Source organism: Perognathus longimembris, chromosome 18, assembly GCF_023159225.1.
Source record: "Perognathus longimembris pacificus isolate PPM17 chromosome 18, ASM2315922v1, whole genome shotgun sequence".
Lineage (NCBI taxonomy): Eukaryota > Metazoa > Chordata > Mammalia > Rodentia > Heteromyidae > Perognathus > Perognathus longimembris.
This window is the reverse complement of record NC_063178.1, coordinates 31675653-31698658: the sequence shown is the minus strand read 5'-3', so window position 1 is coordinate 31698658 and position 23006 is coordinate 31675653. Positions and strand designations below refer to the sequence as shown.

General features: G+C 37.6%; 1 protein-coding gene across 4 annotated transcripts; it reads right to left on the bottom strand.

Moving 5' to 3' along the window:
* Positions 1-1372: 1372 nt before the first annotated feature.
* On the bottom strand, positions 1373-17423 carry LOC125367117 (guanylate-binding protein 1-like). 4 transcript variants are annotated; one of them, XM_048367729.1, is made up of 11 exons: positions 17231-17420; positions 16159-16286; positions 14182-14291; positions 12810-13006; positions 12209-12451; positions 11318-11598; positions 10163-10378; positions 9299-9401; positions 5798-5985; positions 2377-2504; positions 1373-1503 (listed from the first exon to the last, which is right to left on the bottom strand). In XM_048367729.1, exons 1-10 carry the CDS (start codon positions 17418-17420, stop codon positions 2388-2390), a joined length of 1773 nt encoding a protein of 590 aa, XP_048223686.1. In that variant the 3' UTR covers positions 1373-1503; positions 2377-2387. The 4 variants fall into 4 exon arrangements, with proteins under 4 accessions (XP_048223686.1, XP_048223689.1, XP_048223688.1 ...); XM_048367732.1 differs by lacking the exon at positions 1373-1503 and having other exon boundaries at positions 2355-2504; positions 17231-17423; XM_048367730.1 differs by lacking the exons at positions 1373-1503; positions 2377-2504; positions 5798-5985 and adding an exon at positions 3691-3806.
* Positions 17424-23006: the final 5583 nt, after the last annotated feature.

Below are 23006 nucleotides of genomic sequence, written 5' to 3'. Positions count from 1 at the left end.
AATGTAAACAATGTAAGATGGCTCCCAGCCTTCATGTGGTTTGTCTAAATTTAAACAATGTAAAGTGGCTATACAGAACTTTGATCAGCGTTTCTGTAAAGTAGAGGTGTACAATCTATGGGTATCTATTTGGAAGACAATGTTTTACTGGAATACAGCCAAATTATGTATTGTCCATGGCTGTGTTTGTGTTAGAGGCAGAGTTGAGAAGACTAAGCCTATAGCTTGCAAAGCTGTGAATAGTTGCTGTCTAGTTTTTCACACAAAAGCCAACCATTGTTATGAAAATTAAAATCTTTATTTTTAGTGCAAAACAGAAAAAGAAAAGTCTTGGGAAGAAACATATAACAAATTTACAACTTCAACCATTTACTTTGGAATCTTAGCAATTAGAATATGAAATAATAAGAGCAATATTTTATTGGCCACAATATATCAAAGCAAAGTCTCTCTGGAAAAATCAATAGAATTTTGAACTTTAGTAATAATAACTAGAAAAAGACTGGCCTAATTAGGCTTTCCAATTACAAACAAACTATTAAATAGATTTTTTTTCTTTTTCTTCTATTTTATTATTTATTGTAAAGGTGATGAACAGGGGTATTTCAGTTACATTAGTAAGATAATGAGTACATTTCTTTTTGTATGCTGTTACCCCCTCCCTCATTTTCTCCCAGTTTCTTCTCCCACTCCCCTCCCTCTTAACTATACTCATTTAAAAAAATCTACTTTTGCAGGGTTGGAGGCATAGAGTACTTGCTTAACAAGAAAAGGCCCTGTGTTTGAATCTCAATACTGCATAAAAGGTAAAATACATCTTTCCAACTCATACCTTGCTAGGAATAAACTATATATGATTAATATTGTGTTACTGTTTACCCATTGTCAACTGTCTAAACCATCCCATTAAAGTTATAATGTAGATGAACTGCGCAAGAAGAAAGAAGTCTTTATAATCAAACTCCTTATGCTAATGTGCTCCCCCCATCTTTTTGTGGAGACTGAATAGTCATTTCGTATTTCTATATAATGTGGATTAGTTCAGTTTGGAAACCATCAGTGAGCATTATCTATGTTTAGAAATCACATTTTCTCATAGATTAAGCAGTCTTGATGTAACAGAGAACTGTATATCTTTAGTAAGAACTAGGATGGCTTCCCTGGCATTTTGGACCCATGGATTGGGTTAAATTGGTGCCAATCTACCAAGGTTTCTACTTAAGACTTTGTTCAAGGTCTGCCTACTGGTGGTCATTGTAGGCTTCTGTTTCTCGTGGATGATCTCACGGATACTCCTTGTATGGACACAGAGGTAAAATGCATCTTTGCACAATTTGCCATCTTTTAAAGAAGGTCAACATACTTTCAGCTATTGTTCTGAATGTTTTTGCTGTTATGATAGGAGACCTACTTACTACTAAGGGAACTGACATATGTTTCAAATTCTGAACTTGCTTTATCTATGTCTTGAGATAGGTTGATATTTTAAAAAAATAATGTACTCTTGCCCTTCTCTCCAGCCTTGCATCACCTCAGCCACAGGCCAGAAGTTCTGTAATGAACTTTCTTTCCTGCCTGAATACCATGTGGTGTTCTCCTTTATCAGCTACTTATTTTAAAAACCTAACAGCTTCCAAACATGATTCCAACCTCAGCTTCCTGAATAGCTAAGATTAACCTGGCAGGCTAGAGAGCAAATCTTTGTTTTGGGGTTTTTGTTTGTTTGTTTGTTTGTTGTTTTGCCAGCCATGGGCATTGGACTCAAGGCCTGAGCACTGGCCCTGGCTTCTTTTTGCTCAATTCTAGCACTCTGGCACTTGAGCCACAGCACCACTTCTGGCTGTTTTCTATATATGTAGTGCTGGGGAATTGAACCCAGGGATTCATGTATATGAGGAAAGCACTTTTGCCACGAGGCCATATTCCCAGCCCTAGAGAGCAAATCTTGTCTAAGTAGACCCTGGGTGTTGGGGTGGCCAATCTAGAAAGTTGGGCTGATGCGACGAGGTGTTCACCTGGTGCCAGGGCAGCAGACTGCACTCACTCCCAAGGTAGCAGGACTTCTGAGCCATATCTGGGGTATTTGGGCTGCCAAACTTGGGGGTAGGTGCTCCTGGCATAAAGAAATTGGAGGCACCAGGTGTTGTTATCCATGACAAACACCCCAGAGGTGATCCCACCCCATTGTCCCAGAAAAGGAAAGAAATATCTGCGAGACAAGCAAAACAAAAGGATTAGTGTATGGTACAATAATGAGTATGCCGTTATCTGAAAATTGTCCAGGTATTATCTGTCTAGTCAAGATAATTTTGCATATGCAAACTAATTATCATGGTCCTGATTCACAAAACACAAAAGAAATTTTTAAAAATGTACTCTTTAGGTCTTCAACTTATGACACATAAAGGCTTTGATGCTGACAGCTTCTTCTGGAGATTTTGTATCTCGTTATGAAGCTGTCTGCTCTCTGATTGAAATTCCTCTTTCAGTAGTTGGGCCGGTTCCTAAATTAAAAAAAATAAAAGGAAGATAAATGGATAATTGAGCGCCATGACATTAAATAAACTATACATTTTTTATAATTACTTATTTATACGACGTAATTTTTAAGTGACATTTTCTTTATTCTTAATTTTTATTACACTTCTTGGAAAGCTGGGCAATGTGATGACATCTTCTGAATGTCCTGTAGCTACAAAATTGTTCTGGCTGCACCTTCTAATATACTGATGAACCTAAAATTACCAGTATTGATTTCCCCCCCTCCCCCCCCCCACTAATTGTATATAACCTGTGTGAGAAGTCTTAGTCATATGTTTGGCTTCAAATATTTTGTTTTGTTTTGTTAGTTGTGGGGCTTGAACTCAGGACTTGGGCACTGTCCCTGAGCTCTTCTGCTCAAGGCTAGTGCTCTGCTTTGAGCCACAGCTCTACTTCTGGTTTTTCACTAGTTCATTGGAGAGGAAATTCTCATGAGGACTTTTCTCCCTGGGCTGGCTTCAATCCATGATCCTCAGCTCTCAGCCTCCTGAGTAGCTAGGATTATAGGTGTGAGCCACCAGCATCCAGCTACTTCTGATTGCATCCATGTATCTTAGTCTAGGAAATTTGCTCTAAGCCTAATGCCTTGGTCCCATGGGTGGGATAAGATAGAAAGGGCACTCGGAATTACAGAATGAGAAGACTGAATTTCTGCACTTAACTCCCAACCCAACACAAAGGGGGAGCAGGACATAGAAGACAGGTAATAATGGCAAACAATCATGGAGATTGAGAAGTTTTTCTCACAAAGATTTCCTTAGAGGTAGGTCATGGAAATTATGACAGAAAAATTCCTTGTGGATTCTACCATGTGGTAAAGATAGCTTCAAATATGTAGGCAGCTCTATGGCCTTATAAAAGTTATTTATTCTTATCTAAATCTGTGTTTGTTCTCTTACATAATAAAGATAAATTTCTTGCTTCAGGTAGTATTAAGCAAATGAAAAATTTTCATGTTTCAGAGCAGAGAATTCTATCCATAAAGGAAGTACTGAAAAAAAGTGGAGTTTGACATAATGGACCTAATTGCATTCACAAGAGAGCAGACAAGGTCATTTGGGGTGTTTTAAGCTCTCCCTCTCACATTCAGTTTGTACAATAAAGAGAAAACAAAAAGAAACCTGAAGGTGGTACATTGAAAGTCAACTGTTACACATGCTCTTGATGACTCCTCTCACTCTGTTCTATCACCTGCTGATATTTCCTTTTCATTTCCTCCAACATTTTTACTGACACTTGTGCAGCCTCAGCTTTCACACGTTCCACTGAAGAGGAAAAGGAAGAAAATGTAAAGGGTGCTGCCATGTTTCCTTTAACTTTTTCAGATCTTTCTAGACCATCTAGTCTTGAGATTTGTTCCTTACCTTCAATCTCCTCTTCCTTTTCAGACAGAGTTTGGTCTGTTTGTAGGAGTGCATCACTCACATCTTGCTTAGACTGTAAGTATTGCTGCAGAATCTCTTCAGCCTTAAAGTCCAGAGAATATGGGATCAGCATCAAAAAAGAGCCATCCATCCTGTCTCCCTAGCATTTCTTTCCTAATTGCACCTTTTGCCCTTGATGTGTCGAGTGGCCAAGATTTCCTGTCACAGGAATGGTCATATGATCTAGCCTGGCTAGTTTGAGCACTTAACAATGCCCTTTATAAGGATTCTGTACTAGGGAAAATGGCTTCTCTCTTCCTCAGACAGAAGGCTATAAGTGGGATTCGTGGTATGGTATTCTGTATCTGGTTAGCATACTAGAGGATGAAGCCCTCATGGGGAAAGATCAGAGAAAGAAGTAGGAAAGGAAAAGAGGTTGGGAAGATTGCTTAATGATAGACTGCTTTCCTAGCATGCATGAAGCCCTGGGTTCAGTTACTCAGTACCACATAAACAGAAAAAGCCCAAAGTGGCACTGTGGCTCAAGTGGTAGAGTGTTAGCCTTGAGCAAAAGCAATTCAGGGACATCTCTTTGACTCCAAGTTCAAGCCCCAGGACAGGCACACACACAAAAAAAAGGAAGAGAAGTGTGGGGATGAGAAGAGTGATGGAGAAAGAGAGAGAGACAGAGAGACACAGAGAGAGACAGAGACAGACAGAGACAGACAGACTGACAGAGACAGAGACAGATATTACATATATATATTTAATTTATTTATTAATTAATTTTTTGATAAGGTGTGCAAAAGGGGTACAGTTACATAATAGGGCAGTGTATACATTTCCTGTGATATCTTGCACCCTGTTTTTCTTTTCCTTCCCTAGATCAGGTAGACATATATACAATACACAGTGTACCAAAAACATATACAGTAGCCACAGTGGCATATGCCACATATGGCACTTTGGCATATGCCAAAGGAAATTCACCTAGGACTTTAAATATAATGTCAACAATAGAGTTTGCTTATCCTTGTCTTATATGATCATACATACATAGGTTTTGAGCTATTGTGATCCACTGAGAGGTCTATTTTTTACCTTTATATGTGGAGTAGTTGTTTGGTTTTAGTTACATATTTTAAGGTCGCTGACCCAAACCTGTGGGAAATACCATTTGACAAGAAGTTTTTTGTTTCGCAGACCTGGTCTCTACTGTCTCCCCCTACCCCCACCTTAACAGTCATATATCAAGGAGATCATTCCCCTTTGTTTTCTTTGTTTTAGGCTTGTCTCGCTCAACATTATTTGTTCAAGTTCTGACCATTTCCCTGCGAATACCAATATTTCCCCATTTCTAATCAGAGAACAGGCAGGGAGTAGTGGTCTGGGCATTTAACCAATGTGTTCAAGGGAAGAGACAGTTTCAGAGAAAGTCTTTGTATATCTTCAGGGTATACCATGATCTGATGTCACATTAGGTAACTAAAAAGAAAAGCACTATGGAATCCACTAGGTATAAAACAAATGCTATTGTTCTATGAGGTATGAGACAGCCCTTAATTTCTCCTGCAGTTATTACTTTGTCATTTGAAAAGTGATCATACAATAGTTTCTGTGCTGCTAGTAGAGAATACAAATCTGTATAGCACATGCAGAGCATTTTGTCAAGGCTCTTTTCAATTGATGGCTAATATGTCTGCCATGATGTTATAACACAAGCTCCAGGAGGGAAGCTCCTGTGAGGAAGACATTTAATGAACACACACAGGAGTAAATATGTAAAGAAAATTAAATCTATAGCAAAATGCCTGGCTGTTTAAGATCTTTAATCTTTTATTTGTGTATTATAACCATCAGATTAAAGAAAATGAGGCAAACACATAAAGTACCTGAAGTTTTAGAGCTAGATTCCTGCCTTGTTGTACCATTAACTGAGATCTTTCCTGTTCTGCTTTCAACTGTTCGATGAGTTCCTGAAAATTCCTTTCTTTAGCTTCCATTATCTTGTCATACTTCCCTTGCATTTCCTCCAACACTTTCTCACTTGCTTGTGCAGATTCAGCTTTCATCTGATCCACTGAAGAAAAGAAAAACAAATGAAGAAATGAAGTTATATAGAATTAACAATGTTGTTTCCTCTTTCTTTAAACACTTATTGTCTGGTTGCTACTATATAGAAGAGTTTCACCAGGAGAAATGTTTCTATGGGGTGACCACAATGCCTCTGACTTACTATTTCACATGGAGACATGATGTGAGGGGTAAGGACATGTATTTCTTGTTTTGCTCTAGTTCAAACGTCCAAGGTGACTTAAGCACTAATAACTCCAAAGACTAATATAGAAAGATGGATAAACCTTCTGTGATATAAGTACTTACACAGATGCCAGCTCTGTCTTCATCCAGAGTCCATGTAGGACATTTCCCCACTGACCATGCAGTTATTTATTTTTGTCATTTCCTTTTTGGTACTGGGGATTGAACTTAGGATGTTGCACTTGCTAGGCAAGTGCTTTACCATAGAGCTACATCCCGGCCCTGACTATGCAGTTATTAACTGTACATAGTCTATAAACTAAAACTAGTATGTTCTGGCATTGATGGCTAATAAGGACTGCCTATTAAATGCAATAGCCTATGATGTATTGGCCACTGGCAGTAGTAGTACACTACTGTACCCCAAAAGTTTTTTAACTCCTTATGACACACATGTTTCTTTGAGGAAGAACATGGAGTTGAGGAATCAAGAGATTAGGTTGAGGAATCTAGAAGTATGCTATGGATGAAGAAGTAATCTACTATCAGGAGGAACCCAATAGCTTGCCATTATAAAATATATCTCAGTTAAATAATTTATTATGTAATAGAAAACGTTGATGGTTTTAAATATAGAATCCAGGAAAGTTCATATCAATCAATTAAAATGTAGATAAGCATTAAACAGAAAATGTTAGATGATAACTGTTTTGTTTCATCTTTGCAAATTTTGTAGCTCAACGAATATACAAGTGTCAATTTCAAATGTAGATAAGTAGAATCATGTGAGTTTTCAGTGTTTTCATTAAATTTGGATGTGAAGTTCTAGGAATGTAAACTAAATCCCTGTCCTAAACATTTTGTGATAATTACGATGTAGATGTTATTACATGTTTCTCTGTGTCTCCTCTCCATCTTCTGAATATCCTCCTGAAATCTTCTGTTCTCTTCTCTGAATCCCTCCTCCAGTAGTTGTTTCTGTTCCTAAGAGGGAATGGGAATATTGAAGATTATAAACCTCATGGATACATTCCACATTGCTTCCAATATTTGCTGAAGAACTTTGCCATTTGACTTTAAATTCTGTCTTCCATCAGTCCATTACTCATCTTTCTCTCTGAAGTCTTCTACACTTGTTATAATTTTCTGTTAGGTTAAGAATGCGGTTTTTTTTTATAAACCCTTAAATGTTTTTGTTGTAAAACTGAATTCTGGAATTTTCAAATATAAATATAATTCATTACAATCTAAATGATTGATTTTATTAAAAAATGGTTTGCACACGATTATATTCTACAACCAAATAGCTTGTAATAGCCAGAGTTGGCATAGGAAAGCAATAAAAAGTGGTACTAGAATACATGGGCATGAGCACTTTTTACTCTGTATGATTCTGTAACCTTTCTACTATGGTTTTAATATAGATTTTGAGTGCTAAGGATATAATGAAATACCTGGAGCTTAAGAGCAATAGTCTTCTCTTGATCTGCTGTAACTGTTCCCGTTCCCTCTCCATTTTCTGAATCAGCTGTTTTATATGTTCCTGATGACTCCTCTCTGTTCCATTATCTGCTCATTCTTCTTTATTCTTTCTTCCAGCAGTTTTGCAGTAGCCTGTACACTTTCAGCTTTTTTACGTTCCACTGAAAAGGAAAAGGCAGAGAAATGTTATGTAGGATTGTAGTGTGTTACAGGCTGAATATCAGTGCCCCCTCCAAACCATATTTTGAAACCTTATTCTCAAAGTATTGGCAAAATATAAAATTATATTTTTATTATCTTTAAGTAGTTGTACAAAGAAGTTACCATTCAACAAAGCAGTTTAAAAATACAATAAATCTTTGTCATTGGGCACTTGTATTTTTATAGATTTGTATGAAATCATGAGATCAAAGTCTCTGCAATGAGATCATTATGATTGTAAGAAAACAAAGACTAATATTCCTTTGAATATATGTCCACAGGGTGATATAGCAGGATCATATGGTTGTTCTATTTGTTTTTTGAGGAATGTACACACTGATTCTCAGAGTGGGTACACTAATTTAAGTTCCAACCAATTATGTAGGCGGGTTCTTTTTTTTTTCCTCTTGAGACATTGGTGCTAACTATGGTGAGATTAAATCTCAGTGTAGTTTTTATTTACATTTCCTCTATGGTTAAAGATGCAAGGCATTTCTTCCTTCCTGCTTCTATTGGTTATTTGTGGAAGGGTGACTGGAAACATTGAGAGAGTTTTAATTTGTTTGAAATACTTTATACCAATGCATATTTATAGAATACCAAAACTCATCAAACATGTTTTAAAAAGGAAGGAAAGGGCTGGGTGCCAGTGGCTCATGCCTGTAATTCTAGCTGCTTTTGAGGTTGAGGTCTGAGGATCATGGTACAAAGCCAGCCTGGGCAGGAAAGTCTGTGAGACTCTTATCTCCAATTAACCACCAGAAAACTGGAAGCAGCACTGTGGCTCAAGTGGTAGTGCACTAGCTTTGAGCTGAAAAGCTCAGGAACAGCACCCAGGCCCAGAGTTCAAGTCCCATGACTGACAAAAAAAATGAGGGAAAGCATAAGAAATAGTAATAGAAGAGGTGAATTTGATCAAATTACATTTTATATATGGAAATAGCATGATAAATCTCCTCTGTTCAATTAATATATACTGTTACATAATAGTAAGAGAGAAAGAGAGATCAGAGGGAGAAAGAGAGGGAAAGAGAGAGAAAGAGAGAGAGAAGATTAGATTAGAGCTCTCTCTCCCCCCCCCCATCTGAGGATAGAGTAACAAGGCATACATCAACAAGAATTTGACCATAATGGTACCTTGACATTGGACTCAACCTCATATCTGGGGCATTCTCTTATAGCAGTTCATGAGGAAAGAGACATTGTATGGCCTCTCTTCCTTCCATAATTCTTGTTTTTGTTAGTATTTGAAGAAAATTTCCTGGGACCACTTTTTTCCTAGAAGAAACTATTTATGTCAGTGACTACCTATGCTGCACTGGAAAATGAGTTCAAATGAGCTATGCTATATTTATTATTCTTGTTGTAGATAATGATCTCAGTTTTAATCTAGACAAACATTGAAACTTGGAAGAAACTTCGTGAATAGTTAGTATTTGGGGTCATCTCACTTTCAATATCCTTCTCTTTGGCTGTGAGAGCCTGATCTGTTTGTTGAATTGCATTAGTTATAGTTTCCTTGGACTTCAAGTAAGTCTGCAGGATCTCTTCAGCCTTAGAGTCCAGAGAACAAGGAGTTAGCAGGAGGAAATGTTGCCAACATTTGTGCCTGTCTATCTGCTCCTACCTTTTAGGGAATGCTTCTCTTAGTGTTCCATATTTATCTGCCACAAGAATAGGCAACTTCTTTCAGTTGTCAATGAGATTAACCTACTAAGATTTATCCTTAATAGAAGATTGATCTTTGGAAATGAACAAAGAGACTGTTCATTTTTTACCCAGGCTTATAAGACTAGAGTTATTGGTGTCTTAGTCTTATAGGCGCTTAATATACTAGGGTAGGAAGTGTTCATAAAGAAAGAAAATCAGAGAGATGGGGAAGGAAGAAGAAAGAGAAGGAAATGTGGTAGTAAATGTAAGTATCAGATAGAGAAGGAAAAGATTATGTTATTTGAATGTTTGGAGCTGGCTTATTTAAAAGCCTGTTTTATAGCTGAAATCACTAAATTCACTAGATACTACTACATTCACTTAAACAACAATCTGTGGCTTATGTCACTGAAATGTCAAATGTTTAGTTATAATCATGTGCTAGCATAGTGTTTAATCTCAAAATTGAATTATAGTTAAATTTTAGTTAAGCATATTCTCTTTGATGTATCGATTAAAACCAGAGTTCTATAACATTTAGCCAACAGGAGAGTGTGCTGTCTGAATAGGAAGCCAAACTTCGCTACATGTGGCTGTGGGCACACTGGTTTCAAGGAAGCATGCTCAGCAGTTTCCCAGAACATACGAGTTAGAATCTTGCTTACTTGGATACCCTTCCACCTCGGTTCTTCAAGGTACTTTTCCGTCAACATTTTTGTCTTTTTTATGAGGAGATTGTAACCTCCTGGCCGAGCAAAAAGTCCTTGCTTCAGATCTTCTTCTAGAGGACTGAAAAGATCCTGAAGTAACGCCCTGAACCGACTTGAGGAAGCATCCATATTGCGTTTGCAAAACTCATCACACCTTTTTTCTAGTTGAGACTTCAATTAAAAAAAAAAAAATAGGAGTAAGATTATGACCAGGTAAAATGTTAGCAAGGCTTCAGAAGTTTTACAAATGTCTTTGAAAAAAATGTAATGTACCCCAGAAATCTAAACATAAATAAGAACTATGTTCTGCTTTTGACCTGAACTTTTTTCTGTTTAGCCATATCAGGACTTAAATTTAGGGCTTTCTCTAAGCCACTTGATCTACTATTCTTGCTCCTTTAACTTTACATCATCTTTCACTTCAGGTCTCCCATATTTTTTTCCTGAGTTGCTTAGGACTATAATTCTCCTATCCATGCTTCACATATAGCTTGCAATTCAATCATGTACTAACATGACTGGCTTGTTGAAATGGTGTCTGTTAATTTCTTTTTTCTTTTTCTTCATCCCCCTCCCCCACCCCAGGTTGGCCTTAAACTTTAATCTTTCTGACATCTAAGGAATACAGACATGGGCCATCATTTTTATTTCTTGGAAGTCCCTTTGACTTAGCACTGATGCTCAGAGCAGAAATTTTAAAATGTGTGTTAAACTTACATGTTTAAATTTTGCTTTTCAAATTGGTGATTGGACTAAATGGAATATACAGTCAAGCATAAGCCCATTGAAGGGAACTGAGAGTTCAGATTTCATTTCTTTTGTTTAGTATGATAACAAATCTCTGATAACAGTGGGTATGTAAGTTGATTGTAAGCATTGAAGATTTTTATCATCATTTCATATGTTTAATTTAAAGAGTATTAGAAAATTGCCTTAGTGTTTCGAGTTTACAAAAGTAATTCACAAAATTAGCTTACAAAATTAGCATTTTGATCACAAAAGATTATTTACATCATTGTACAACCTTTGTAGAATTGCTTTCTTCAAAATAAACGCTAGTACTGTTTCAACATCTGTAAAATTCATCCATAAAACTTGAGAGAAAATTACCACTAATTCCTTTTGAAACAAATGGTCCATATTCTGGAAAGAATTCTCCATGAAGACCTCAATGGCCTTTTCCTCACAGGCCCTGTGCAGTTCCAGCAGCTCCTGGAGTGTGTCTGTGGGGAGCTGCACCTTCCGGCTCTTCTCCTGGTCATAGTGAGCAATGGCCTTTTGCACTGCAGCCCAGTTCTCTACCCAGGCCAAATCCAGGACTGCGTTCTCTATGCAGGGCAGCTCCCCACTTTTGATAGCACCAACATATGTCTGCACCAGGCTCACTAGACCTGAAAATAGGAAAGAAAAAGACATTTACTTCTGTCAGAGTGAAAAACATTCTCTGTTCTTTGATATGCAGAGCCTGTCTGTGGCCAGTTATTTGTCTCATTAATGGCTTTAAACATCCTTGAGGAGCCTGGTATAAAGGCAGACTAATCATAGGTTTTAAGTCAGACATGATGGAAGAGAGAGACACCCAGGTAAAGATCTACATGCGGTATGAGCTGCAGAATGTGAATCTAATTTATCCTCAAGCACCCTAAGCATAAGATCCTCCCTTTGTATGTCTGTGTTCAGTCCATTGTACCATGCCCTATTAATCTTTGATTAATCTTTGTAAAACAAGACATTTTAATCAAAAGGAATTTTTGCTTTGGTTTATTCATGATCAGTACTGCCCAAAGAAAAATGAGATAAATAATTTGCTCAGTGTATATATTTCCATTATAGCTCTTGAAGTTGGATAGAAGATTGTGTAATTTGAATTTTACTTCATTTTTGTTTAATCTAGAGCATTAGGTCTTAATTGAGACTCGACATTTCCCAAAGCTGAAACTAAAGGAGTGTTTACCTTCACATCTCCTTACAATAAACAGAAGGATTGAGAAGGTGACTCACCAGGTCCAATGACTTTGATGCCTCCTGGAAGAGTTTTAATTTTTGAGTGATTGAGGATGTATGAACAGAATTCTGTTATTTGATGCACGAAATCAGAATCTAGCTCATTATCATGCAGGTTCTCCAAGTTTCTAAGCTTCTTCCATTCAGTGAGTGGATAGAAGATAAAGCATTTCTTACTTGGAAAGAACTTTCGAATACAGAGTCGGGGCAAGTGGAATTTTTCAGCTTCCTCACTGGTACCTGGACAAACACATACAAAAATGAGTGGAAATAGCTAGTAGAGTATTTTTTAAAACAGTATTTCAAGGTGCCATTTTAAACTGTCTTCAAGTAAAGGTTCCTTTCAACACCTATGATTGGCTAAGTATAGCTTTATAAAACCTAAGAAGAGAGATGAAGGCAATCTAATAGGGAAAAGGAAAGCAAAAGAAGCTTGCCACTTAATGTAGTTAAAATTGAGTATATGAAGACTTAGAATAATGAAGAATTACTTCTTAGGAATAGAACACAACATAGAAATAGGAAATTGAATGTAAGTATACATAAACTATGATTTTCCTTTTTTTTTTTTCTGTTTTCCAATCAGTAGTCCCTTTACCTTGCTTTAGCTTCAAGGAGTTCTCCAAGTACTCATCTGCTGTGATGGATTGTCCATTGACTTCTAACTTCAGGGTCATATCTCTCAAACTCCACACAAAGTCTGGAAAGAAGCTCACAAAGTCAGCTGAGTCCTCTGCCTCATTCTCATCCGGTGAAGACTTTGCTCTGATTTGCTTGGTCAACTCTGTCACATAGCTGAGTAGCTAATTAAAGAAAATAAAGATAATGTATATACAAGATACAGGGTACCAAAATAAAAAACAGAGGATAAACCAAAGGGACGAAATGAAAGGAAAAAGAAATAATTTCACACAGTATATTAAAAAAAAAAAACAAGAAACAACAACAACAAAAAGCCCTTATGTTACCATATCTTGAAGTTCATTTTGATTAGCATCATTTTATATGGTCATATGTACATAGCTATTGAGCTATTATGACCCTCTTCTAGGACTATCCTAGACATATACTAATTATTACAAATGAGGGAAACCATGGAGCCTATGTTTCTTTGGGTCTGGATTACTTTACTTAATATGATTTTTTTCTAAGTCTTTCCATTTTCTTGATTTTGGTACCCTGTGTCTCATATATTTGTTTATCTGATTGGGGGAATGGAAAGGGAATAACAAAATGGTGAGACAAAGGACAAAGAATGAACCAATGCAACAGTGATACTCACAAGACACTGTTGGAAATGAACTTAACAACTTGAGGGGGAGTGGGAGGTTAGGGAAAATGGGAGAAAACAAGGTGGGGTTAACACTGCTCGACAAGAAATGTACTCATTACTTTACTTATGTAACTTTAACCTCTCTGACATCACCCTTACAATAAAATAAAGTAAAATATTTTTTAAAAAGAAAATGAGAAATTGCCTGAATCCTAGCTACTCAGGAGGCGGAGATCTGAGGATCGGGGTTCAAAGCCAGCCCAGGGAAGGGAAGTTGGAGAGACTCATCTCCAATTAACCACCGGAAGGTCTGAAGTAGAGCTATGACTCAAGGGGTAGAATGCTAGTCTTGAGCACAAAAGGACTTAAGGATAGCAGTGCTCAGGCTCTGAGTTCAAACCCAGTATTGGTGCTTGCACATGGGCATGCTTGTGTGTGCACACATATACACACACACAGGAAAATGAGGACAAATATCAGAGTCTTCCACCATATTTTGATTCCATATATTCCTACACTTAATTTTGCCTTTAGTCTGGCCTAAGTGTAAATCCTTCAATAGGTACTTAACAGATCACTGTGGGTTAGTTAATTTTATGTTTTGTCTTTTGGGGCTGGGATCCAGAGTCCTGCGGCTTGTTTGTTCAGCTAGGTATCCCTTCTGACTTTGTGCTACTCCAGACCACAAAAAGGATACTGCAGCTGGTCCATGGCCTGCTGGTTGATGGGACCCATGCTGTTGTACACAAAGGTACTGCTCAGAAGTATGGCCAGGGCAAAGATCCCGCAGTCATTCTGGTTGTCCCCCTGGGAATCAAAGAAGTTTGAAACCAGGATTAGGCTTAATTCTTTCTCAAGATCTTTCTAGGTGAGCAATGGTAAAACTAGGTTCATGTACTCAAGGGTTTTCTATATTAACTAGAAAAGCCTACAATATCTTTACAATCTACAGAATGGACTTATGCGATTAAAAAAAACACTGTCCATAATACTCAGACTTTGGATGTTTTTGACTCATAATGTTAATTTACATTGATTGTCAGGAGGCTTTCTTACAATTGTTGGCAAATGATTGCAAAATGAACATGAATGTTGGTAGTTATTCTACAATCTTAAATACAATTTAAGGTTTAAACAAATTTTTCATTTTTATGGCAACTTTAAATTATGTATGATTTATAGTATTGTTCTTTCTCTTTAAAAACTTTTTGACAGTCTTTGCATAGAACACAGGAGCTTATTCATGTTAGGCAAGTGCTCTACCAGTGAAGAGCATCTCAGCCTATTGCACCTGTTTTGTTGAACAAACCTGAAATTTATTTAACTTACCAATTAGGCAAAACATTATTGGGAAGCAAATATAGAACTCTTCTATTCACTTGACAGATCAAAAAGCTGAGTTCAAAGAAATTTAAGTAACTTACTTAATAGTATCACATTAGAATATTAGAATATGGTACATGGACTATTTTGTCACTGTAGGATTTTTGCCTTAATTTCCTTAACCCTGGTTGCTAAATTTAGTCTCCTACGAAGTAAGCTAAAGTGAAAATTGCAGACACCTAAAGAAAAGGGGGCTCTACATCACTGGCCATAAAAGAAATGCAAATCAAAACAACATTGAGATTCCACCTCACCCCAGTAAGAATGTCCATTATCAGGAAAACTAACAATAACAAATGCTGGAGGGGGTGTGGCCAAAAGGGAACCCTACTACATTGTTGGTGGGAATGTAAACTTGTTCAGCCACTCTGGAAAGCAGCATGGAGATTCCTCAGAAGGCTAAACACAGAGCTCCCCTACGACCCAGCAGCCCTACTTTTGGGCATCTACCCAAAAGATTACAAGCAAGAACACACTAAAGCCACCAGCACAACAATGTTCATTGCAGCACAATTTGTCATTGCTAAAATGTGGAACCAACCCAGGTGCCCCTCAGTAGACAAGTGAATCAGGAAAATGTGATACATATACACAATGGAATTTTATGCCTCTATCAGAAAGAATGACATTGCCCCATTCGTAAGGAAATGGAAGGACTTGGAAAAAATTATACTAAGTGAAGTGAACCAGACTCAAAGAAACATGGACTCTGTGGTTTACCTCATAGGGAATAATTAGTACAGGTTTAGGCTAGTCACAGCAGAGGATCACAAGAGCCCAATAGCTATACCCTTATGAACACATAAGATGATGCTAAGCGAAATGAATTCCATGTTATGGAAACGAGTGTTATATCACTGTTGTAATCATTTTCAACATGCCAGGTGAAACCGTAGCTTTTTTGTTGTTGTTGTTCCTCTTGTATCCCCCTCCTGTGGTTGTCCCCTCGCTATCACTGTATCTCATCTGAGTAAACTGGATACTGTATATACTTGTATTAGAACTAGGGAAGGGAAAGGGACCATCAAAATTGAGAGACAAAGGATAAAAAAGACAAATGACTCCAAAAGCAATACTTACAAAACCATTTGGTGTAAACCACCTGAACAACTCATGCGGGGAGAAAGAAAGGGGGAGAGGGAGGGGGGAAATGAGGGAGGAGGTAACAAATTGTACAAGAAATGTACCCACTGCCTTATGTATGAAACTGTAACCCCTCTGTACATAACTTTGACAACAAATAATTATTCAGAAAAGGGGCTTAATCTAAAATTGAGCCCTCCATCCTTACTTTCTCAGCATCGCCCAGTCCCTCGGTGTCAAGCAGAACTAGGGTGTGTTTTAGCTTCTTGGGGTGAGGCACACACCACATCCAGATTCCTTTTGTGTGAGACTGTACAGTGGAGCCCATAGAAAAACCTGTAATGCAAAGAGGAGATATTCAAGATGGAGTTTTAATAGCAGTTAAACTTCATACTTTCCTGTCTGGAAATTGGATACAAATAACTAGTACATAGAAAGATACTTTTATGGCTAGGAAGACTTAATTATCTTAAATGTTAGTATATCTTAAAATGATAGAGAGATCCATGCAATCTCTATGAGGATTCCAATGGTGGCTTATTTTAATAGAAGTAGAACTAAGTCCGTCCAAATTTTTATTTGACATTTCAAGAGATCATAAAAGAGCCAAAGGAGTCTCAAAAAGAAAGAACAAAGTTGTAGATGTCTTACCTTTTGATTTCTTAAACTTATTTTTAAATTGTGGTAATCAAAATAGTGTGATACTAGTGTAACAGACCAACACATAAACCAGTGGTCCTACTTGGAGAACCAAATTATGAACTATCATTTATGTGACCCAATGATATTTATAATGGTGCCAAGATCATTTAATGATGAAAGGATCATCTCTTCAACAAATGACTAGATATGAATAGACATAGAAAATAGTCATCTACAGCCAGGGAAGGAAAGTCCATGAGAGACTCTGATACTCTGATCTCCAATAAACTACTCAGAAAAGGCCAGAAGTGGCGCTGTGCTCAAGTTATAGAGTGCTAGCCTTGAACTAAAGAAGCTCAGGGATAGCACCCAGACTCTGAGTTAAAGCACAAAAAAAAAAAAAAAAAAAAAAAAAAGAAAGAAAGAAAAGAAAAGAAAGAAAGAAGGAAAAGAAAAGAAAAAGGAAATATACATCTATGTGACATTTTAATGAAAGCTTTATAATTTCTGGCTATATGAAATAAGCATTCTTACTTATTCAAAGGAATAATTTATACTTTTTAAAGTGTGTGTAAGGCACAGGGTGCAGAGCTAGTGAATGATGCTCATCTCTAAGACACAAGACCCACTATGGTGGCCTCTTTCCTTCTCAGCCATCTTGTTCATCAGGTAGGATTTGCCTGTGCGGTAGAGGCCCACGATAGCCACCACCACCACAGGTTGCATGATGGCAGACAGGATTTCCAGAGCTTTTTGATTAACCTGTAATTTCCCTCTAAAGTTCTCAATGAGGCACATAGGGCTTGACATGTGCATTCCAGAGGCCATATCCAATGTTGTCCCTTGTCTTTAAGGAAGAGATGGAAGAATTAAAATTTCCAGTTTCAGGAAGTGGGGTCATAAAATTCTCCAGCAAGAGCAAAAGTTTTATGTGTTTAAATGAGTTGGGAAAATCTGTTCTCCCTTTCTCATGACAATGTGGAGTTGATTTTTAAATGTTAATGTTAGTCCAATATGCTCCTTTCCCATGGCTTAGCATGCTCTTCTCCCAGGCAACAAAGAATAGGCACATATGATACAGGCAGTAAATAATCAGCCTCCTCCCCACTTTACCTTGAGATGTTACTCTTTTGGGGCAGTTACAGCCATATAAGGCGACAAGATCCCTTAAAGTGATCTTCAGTCTGGGCAGCTGCAGGCTGCTTATCTGCCACTTGGGCAGCAGCCATAAATCTCAGTTCACCATGATGAAACCCATGGTCCACACATCCACACCTGGGTTCCTGTCTCCTAGCATTGTAGGTTACATAGGTCATCTCAGATAATAGCTGGTGCTTCTTTTCATTTAGTAAGAAAGGGCCCTTCCAGTTCCTTTGCTCGCAAAAACCCTTTGTTCTCTGTGCCTGGATGTCTGTGTGGTTTCATGGCAGGGACTAACATATGGTGCTGTTACTCTGATCTAGATGCCAATGGCGGGTAAATTTTGCTCTCTCCCTAACTCTGGGGTGGGGGTTGGGGAACTCTGAGCTGTCAGAGAAGCCTGGTTCCAAATCACCCCAGTGCTAGTTACCCTTTCACCCAGAGAGTCACCTCTGCCAGACCCAGACAGCCACCTTGTGACTTCCTTCTGCCCCCTAGCACTCTTTCACATCCATGCCTATTACTTACTGCCTGTACCAAATGGACCTCATGTTGCCTGGGAGAAGAGCATGCTAAGCTATGGGAAAGGAGCCTATTAGACTAAAAGTTAATAAGAAAGTGAATTATCCAAATTCAACAACTATACTAGGCAAAATCTGCCATAATTTACCATGGACTTTTTTTCTTTTTGGATACTTCTTCTCCTCCCTCCTCCTCCTTCTTCTTCTTTTGCCAGTCCTGGGGCTTGAACTCAGGGCCTGAGCACTGTCCCTGGCTTCTTTTTGCTCAGGGCTAGCACTCTACCTCTTGAGCCACAGCACCACTCCGGCTTTCTCTATTTATGTGGTGCTGAGGAATTGAACCCAGGGCTTCATGTATAGAAGGCAAGCACTCTACCACTAGGCCACATTTCCAGCCCCTCTTCTTATTTTTTATTTTTATTTTTTGTTGGGACTGGGGCTTGAATTTAGTGCCTCACACTCTTGCTCACAGACTGGTGCTCTACCATTTGAGTCATGTTCCTAGCCATTCTTTTTTGACATTTTATGCAAAAATTTATACTAAACATAAAATAGAAAAGAAAGAAATTAAAAATAATTTAAATTCTACTTAGAAAATTTAGAAAACATTATTTTTGAAGTAAAGTTTCTCTAAATATAGAATTTAGTGAATTTCTCTTTGTTTCAGGATATATGGAAGATACTTAATATTGATTGATTCACTCATTCTAAAGATCCTGATAAATAAATACTTTTTTGTCTGATAAATGAGATAATTTTCAGAAGTTTTCAATTATTTCCCATGGCGTTCCCATGTTGTGAGGATTATTGCCCTAGCATGAAGATCCTTGAATTCTCATGTAACAATACTAGAATAGAACCAACATATCTTGCTTTTACAAAGTTAATGAAAATATTTGACCATGAGAACATATAAAACGGGTAACTAGGACTGGTAGGAAATACATGGAAGAGCAGTGGCTAGTAACTTAAGCTTCATTAGCATCACAGAAAATGAGGCCTTGAGTACTGGGTTACAAAGGCTAGATGTTGCTAAAACAACATTGAGGAAGTTGTTCAAAGAAATGGATTATTTTCAGCATCACACTTTTAGGTTTTCTTTTCTTTTTTATTGTTTGAGGAATGGACCAGGGAGAAATGTGAAGAGGAGGAAGGGAAGAAGTAGAGAAAGCAAAGGATCAGGAGAGAAGAAGGGAGGAAGGGAGAAAGGAGGAGAGGAGAGGCAGAGACAGAGAGATTGAGACAGAGAGAAAGAGTGATTGATCTGTTAGTCAAGAAGTGATAAATGAGACTAGTGTCTGGACAGGGGTTCAGATAGAAGGCATGAAAAGTCTGAGGTCATGGAGAGACCAAGGTAAAGAAAGTTTCTGTCCTTAATCCTGCACTGCACTGTGTCCTACTTAAGTCTCAGCTGCAGCCTCTTGTGGCCCCGGTAGTATTTAAAAAGGATTACTAAATATCCCTTAAAAAATCTTCCTCACTTCTATCCCAACCATATAGTCCCCATGTCCCTGATAGAGCTCCTTCAGAAATGGCTAGAGAGAATATAGCATTTTTACCTGAGATTTTCCCTCCGTCTGGGTAGGTTGACTTTTACTCTCTCAGTCTAGCATTAGATTTCACTCAGTATCTGAATATAAAAATGAATCCTATAATGAATAACATCATTTATAAATCATCTAGATAAGGTTAAGAAAGTACAGTGACCTTTGTTATTGGTTACTTGTAGAAAACTGAAAGTGCTTAGTCCAGGGCAATGTAGCAACCCCAGTGAAAGTGTTTCACAGGACTTCTCAACCAAACCCCTGAAATATTTTGTTAGAAGAGACAATAAAAAAACCATCAGAAATTAATATAGGGAAAGATTATCAAAAGTAAGAGTCAGCTCAAGTATCCAAGATCAAGGAAGCAACATGTTTCTTTGTGGGGCTAAAACTCAGGGCCTGTGTACGAGTTTTGCAGACTTTTCCACCCAGGCTGGCTTTGAACTGTGATCCTCAGATCTCAGCCTCTTGAGTACTTAGGATGACAGGCATGAGACACCAGCACCCAGTTAACATATTTCTTTTTAAAGTCTAATTCCAAGAATAACAGCCATTCATAGTAGAGATGTTATTGATTCTGAGATTCAGTAAGTGAGGGAAAGTGAATGTCTCACACACTCATTGAACACCTTAATCTTGTACCTATTCTCAGTATATTCAGGTGCCCTACATCACAACTGTGTGTAAGTAAAGTATGGTATGCACTGCAAAAATGATTCTAACAAAGGAATCTGAGATTGTATTTCAGGAGACTGAAATACATAGTTACATAAGAAGGCACTTTTGGGGTTGGATACATTCCTGACCAGGCCTATTAAAGAATATATTCCTGACTATAACCAGTTGATGGTTATAATTTAAGAAGAAAAGATGGCAGACAGATTTTGGGGGCTGATCTGGGCATGCTGTGCTTGCACAATAAAGTTTTAGTTGAAAAAAAGGATATATAAGGTGATGCACAGAGGAGTTACAGTGGTATAAGTAAGATAATGAGTACATTTGTTGTTGAACAGTGTTACCCCTCCCTGGTTTTCTCCCATTTTCCCTCCCCTTTCCCCTCACTCCCCTCCCCACCAGGTTATAAAGTTCATTTCCAACATATTGTCTTGTGAGTGTTGCTGTTGCATTGTACACTTTGTCCTTTGTTTTAACATTTTGTTATTACCCTTCCTCAAATCAGATAAACAAATATACAAAGTACCAAAATAAAAAAAGGATACAACAGGGAATAAGCCAAAGGAATAAAAAAGAACCTCACACCATACACTTAAAAAAATAAACTCTTTTTTCCATATCTTGGAGTTCATTTCTATTAGCATCATCTTATATGACCATTTGTACATAGCTATTGAGCTAGTGTGATCCTCTGTTAGGACTATCCTAGACATACACTAATTATTACAAATGAGGGAAACCATGGCGCCTATGTTTCTTTCCATCTGGCTTACTTCACTTAGTATGATTTTTTTTCAAGTCTTTCCATTTCTTTAATAATGGAGCAATGTCATTCTTTCTGATGGAAGCATAGAATTCTATTGTGTATATATACTACGTTTTCTTCATCCATTCATCTACTGAGGGGCATGTAGGTTGATTCCAGAGTGGTTGAATAAGTTTACATTCCTACCAAGTGTGTATTAGCGTTCCCTTTTGGCCACATCACTGCCAGCATCTACTATTATTTGTTTTCCTGATAAATGGTCCTTCTAGCTGGGATGAGGTGGGATCTCAATGTGGTTTTGATTTGCATTTCTTTTATGGCCACAGATGTTGATCATTTCTTCATGTGTCTATTGGCTATTCCAATTTCATCTTTTGAGAAGTCTCTTTTTAATTTTTCAGCCCACTTATTAGTGGGGTGGTTGTTTCTTTGTTATTGATTTATTATTTGATTTGTTATTGGGAGGTTTATTTTTTTGAGCTCTAGGTATATTTTTGATATGAGGCCACTGTCTGTTGTATGGCTAGTGAAGATCCTCTCCCAATCTGTGAGCTTTCTATTTATCTTGCTAGTTATGTCCTTTGCTCTGCAGTTCTGTAGCTTAATGTGATCCCATTTATTCAGCCTTTCTTTGATTTGTTGTGTTTCTGGATCTTTATGTAGGAAGTTTCTACTTGAGCCCTAATGTATCCTCTATCGCTTTCTGTAATGTTTTCAGGGTATCTACTCTTACTTCAAGGTCTTTGATTCATTTGTAGTTGATTTTGGTACATGGTGATACATAAGGATCTAATGAGTTCTCTACACATGTGTAGCCAGCACCATTTATTGAAGAGGCTGTCAGAAATGATACTTTGAAGATGGTTTAGTATAGGAGTCTGCCTCTAAAGGTGTCTTTCATTTACTGGCTTTAATACAAATCCACAAGAAAAATAGAAAACATTATTAAGGGAATTGGGTTAATGTAAAAGACCACATCTCTTCTCTCTCCTTCTATTTAAAATTATCATGTGGAAAAAATATAATTGTGTTGCAGGGCCTTTGACATAAGAAGCGTGTGATATATTCATGATAGTACAAAGTAGGTAGTCAGATCAAAACAGTTTTTGTTTTGTTTTGTTTTGTTTTGTTTGGGGGGGGGCATTCCTGGGGCTTGGACTCAGGACCTGAGCACTGTCCCTGGCTTCTTTTTGCTCAAGGCTAGCACTCTGCCACTTGAGCCACAGCGCCACTTCTGGCCATTTTCTGTATATGTGGTGCTGGGGAATTGAACCCAGGGCCTCATGTATAAGAGGCAAGCACTCTTGCCACTAGGCCATATCCCCAGCCCTCAAAACAGTTTTTGATGAAGAAATGACACCAAATATTGACCGAGAAGAAATATGAAGACCAAGAAATTGTAATTAAGGGAATTCAGCAAATTTATACTTTCTCCTTCAGCTTCTTTAAATGACAAAATAATACAAATTCATGGTTATACTGTTACTGGATTTTGAACTAGTCATTATTGACATATATGAAAATAATTGCACATAGGTGATGAAGCCACTGAAATTATACAGATATAAAAGTAATGATTCTGTATCTCACTGCAATGAATTTAATATAAAATTTTGATAAGCTGTATATATACTAAGTCTTAGAGGTGGTACTATAAAAATGATGACAGATTTGAAATGATTAATCTACACTTTCAATTTAAGTACTATTCAAAAATGAAAAAACTTGCCAGGCACTGGTGTTTCCTGCTTGCAATGCCCCCTGAGAC

What these genes read in the sequence shown, in the direction of transcription:
- LOC125367117 (XM_048367732.1), bottom strand. Translation starts at nt 17,420, where the DNA reads ATGGCCTCTGGAATGCACATGTCAAGCCCTATGTGCCTCATTGAGAAC. An exon ending in GACTGGGCGATGCTGAGAAA is followed by an intron (nt 14,292 to 16,158) that starts GTAAGGATGGAG and finishes TTTGATTCCCAG; the next exon opens with GGGGACAACCAGAATGACTG. An exon ending in CAGGCCATGGACCAGCTGCA is followed by an intron (nt 13,007 to 14,181) that starts GTATCCTTTTTG and finishes TTAGCTACTCAG; the next exon opens with CTATGTGACAGAGTTGACCA.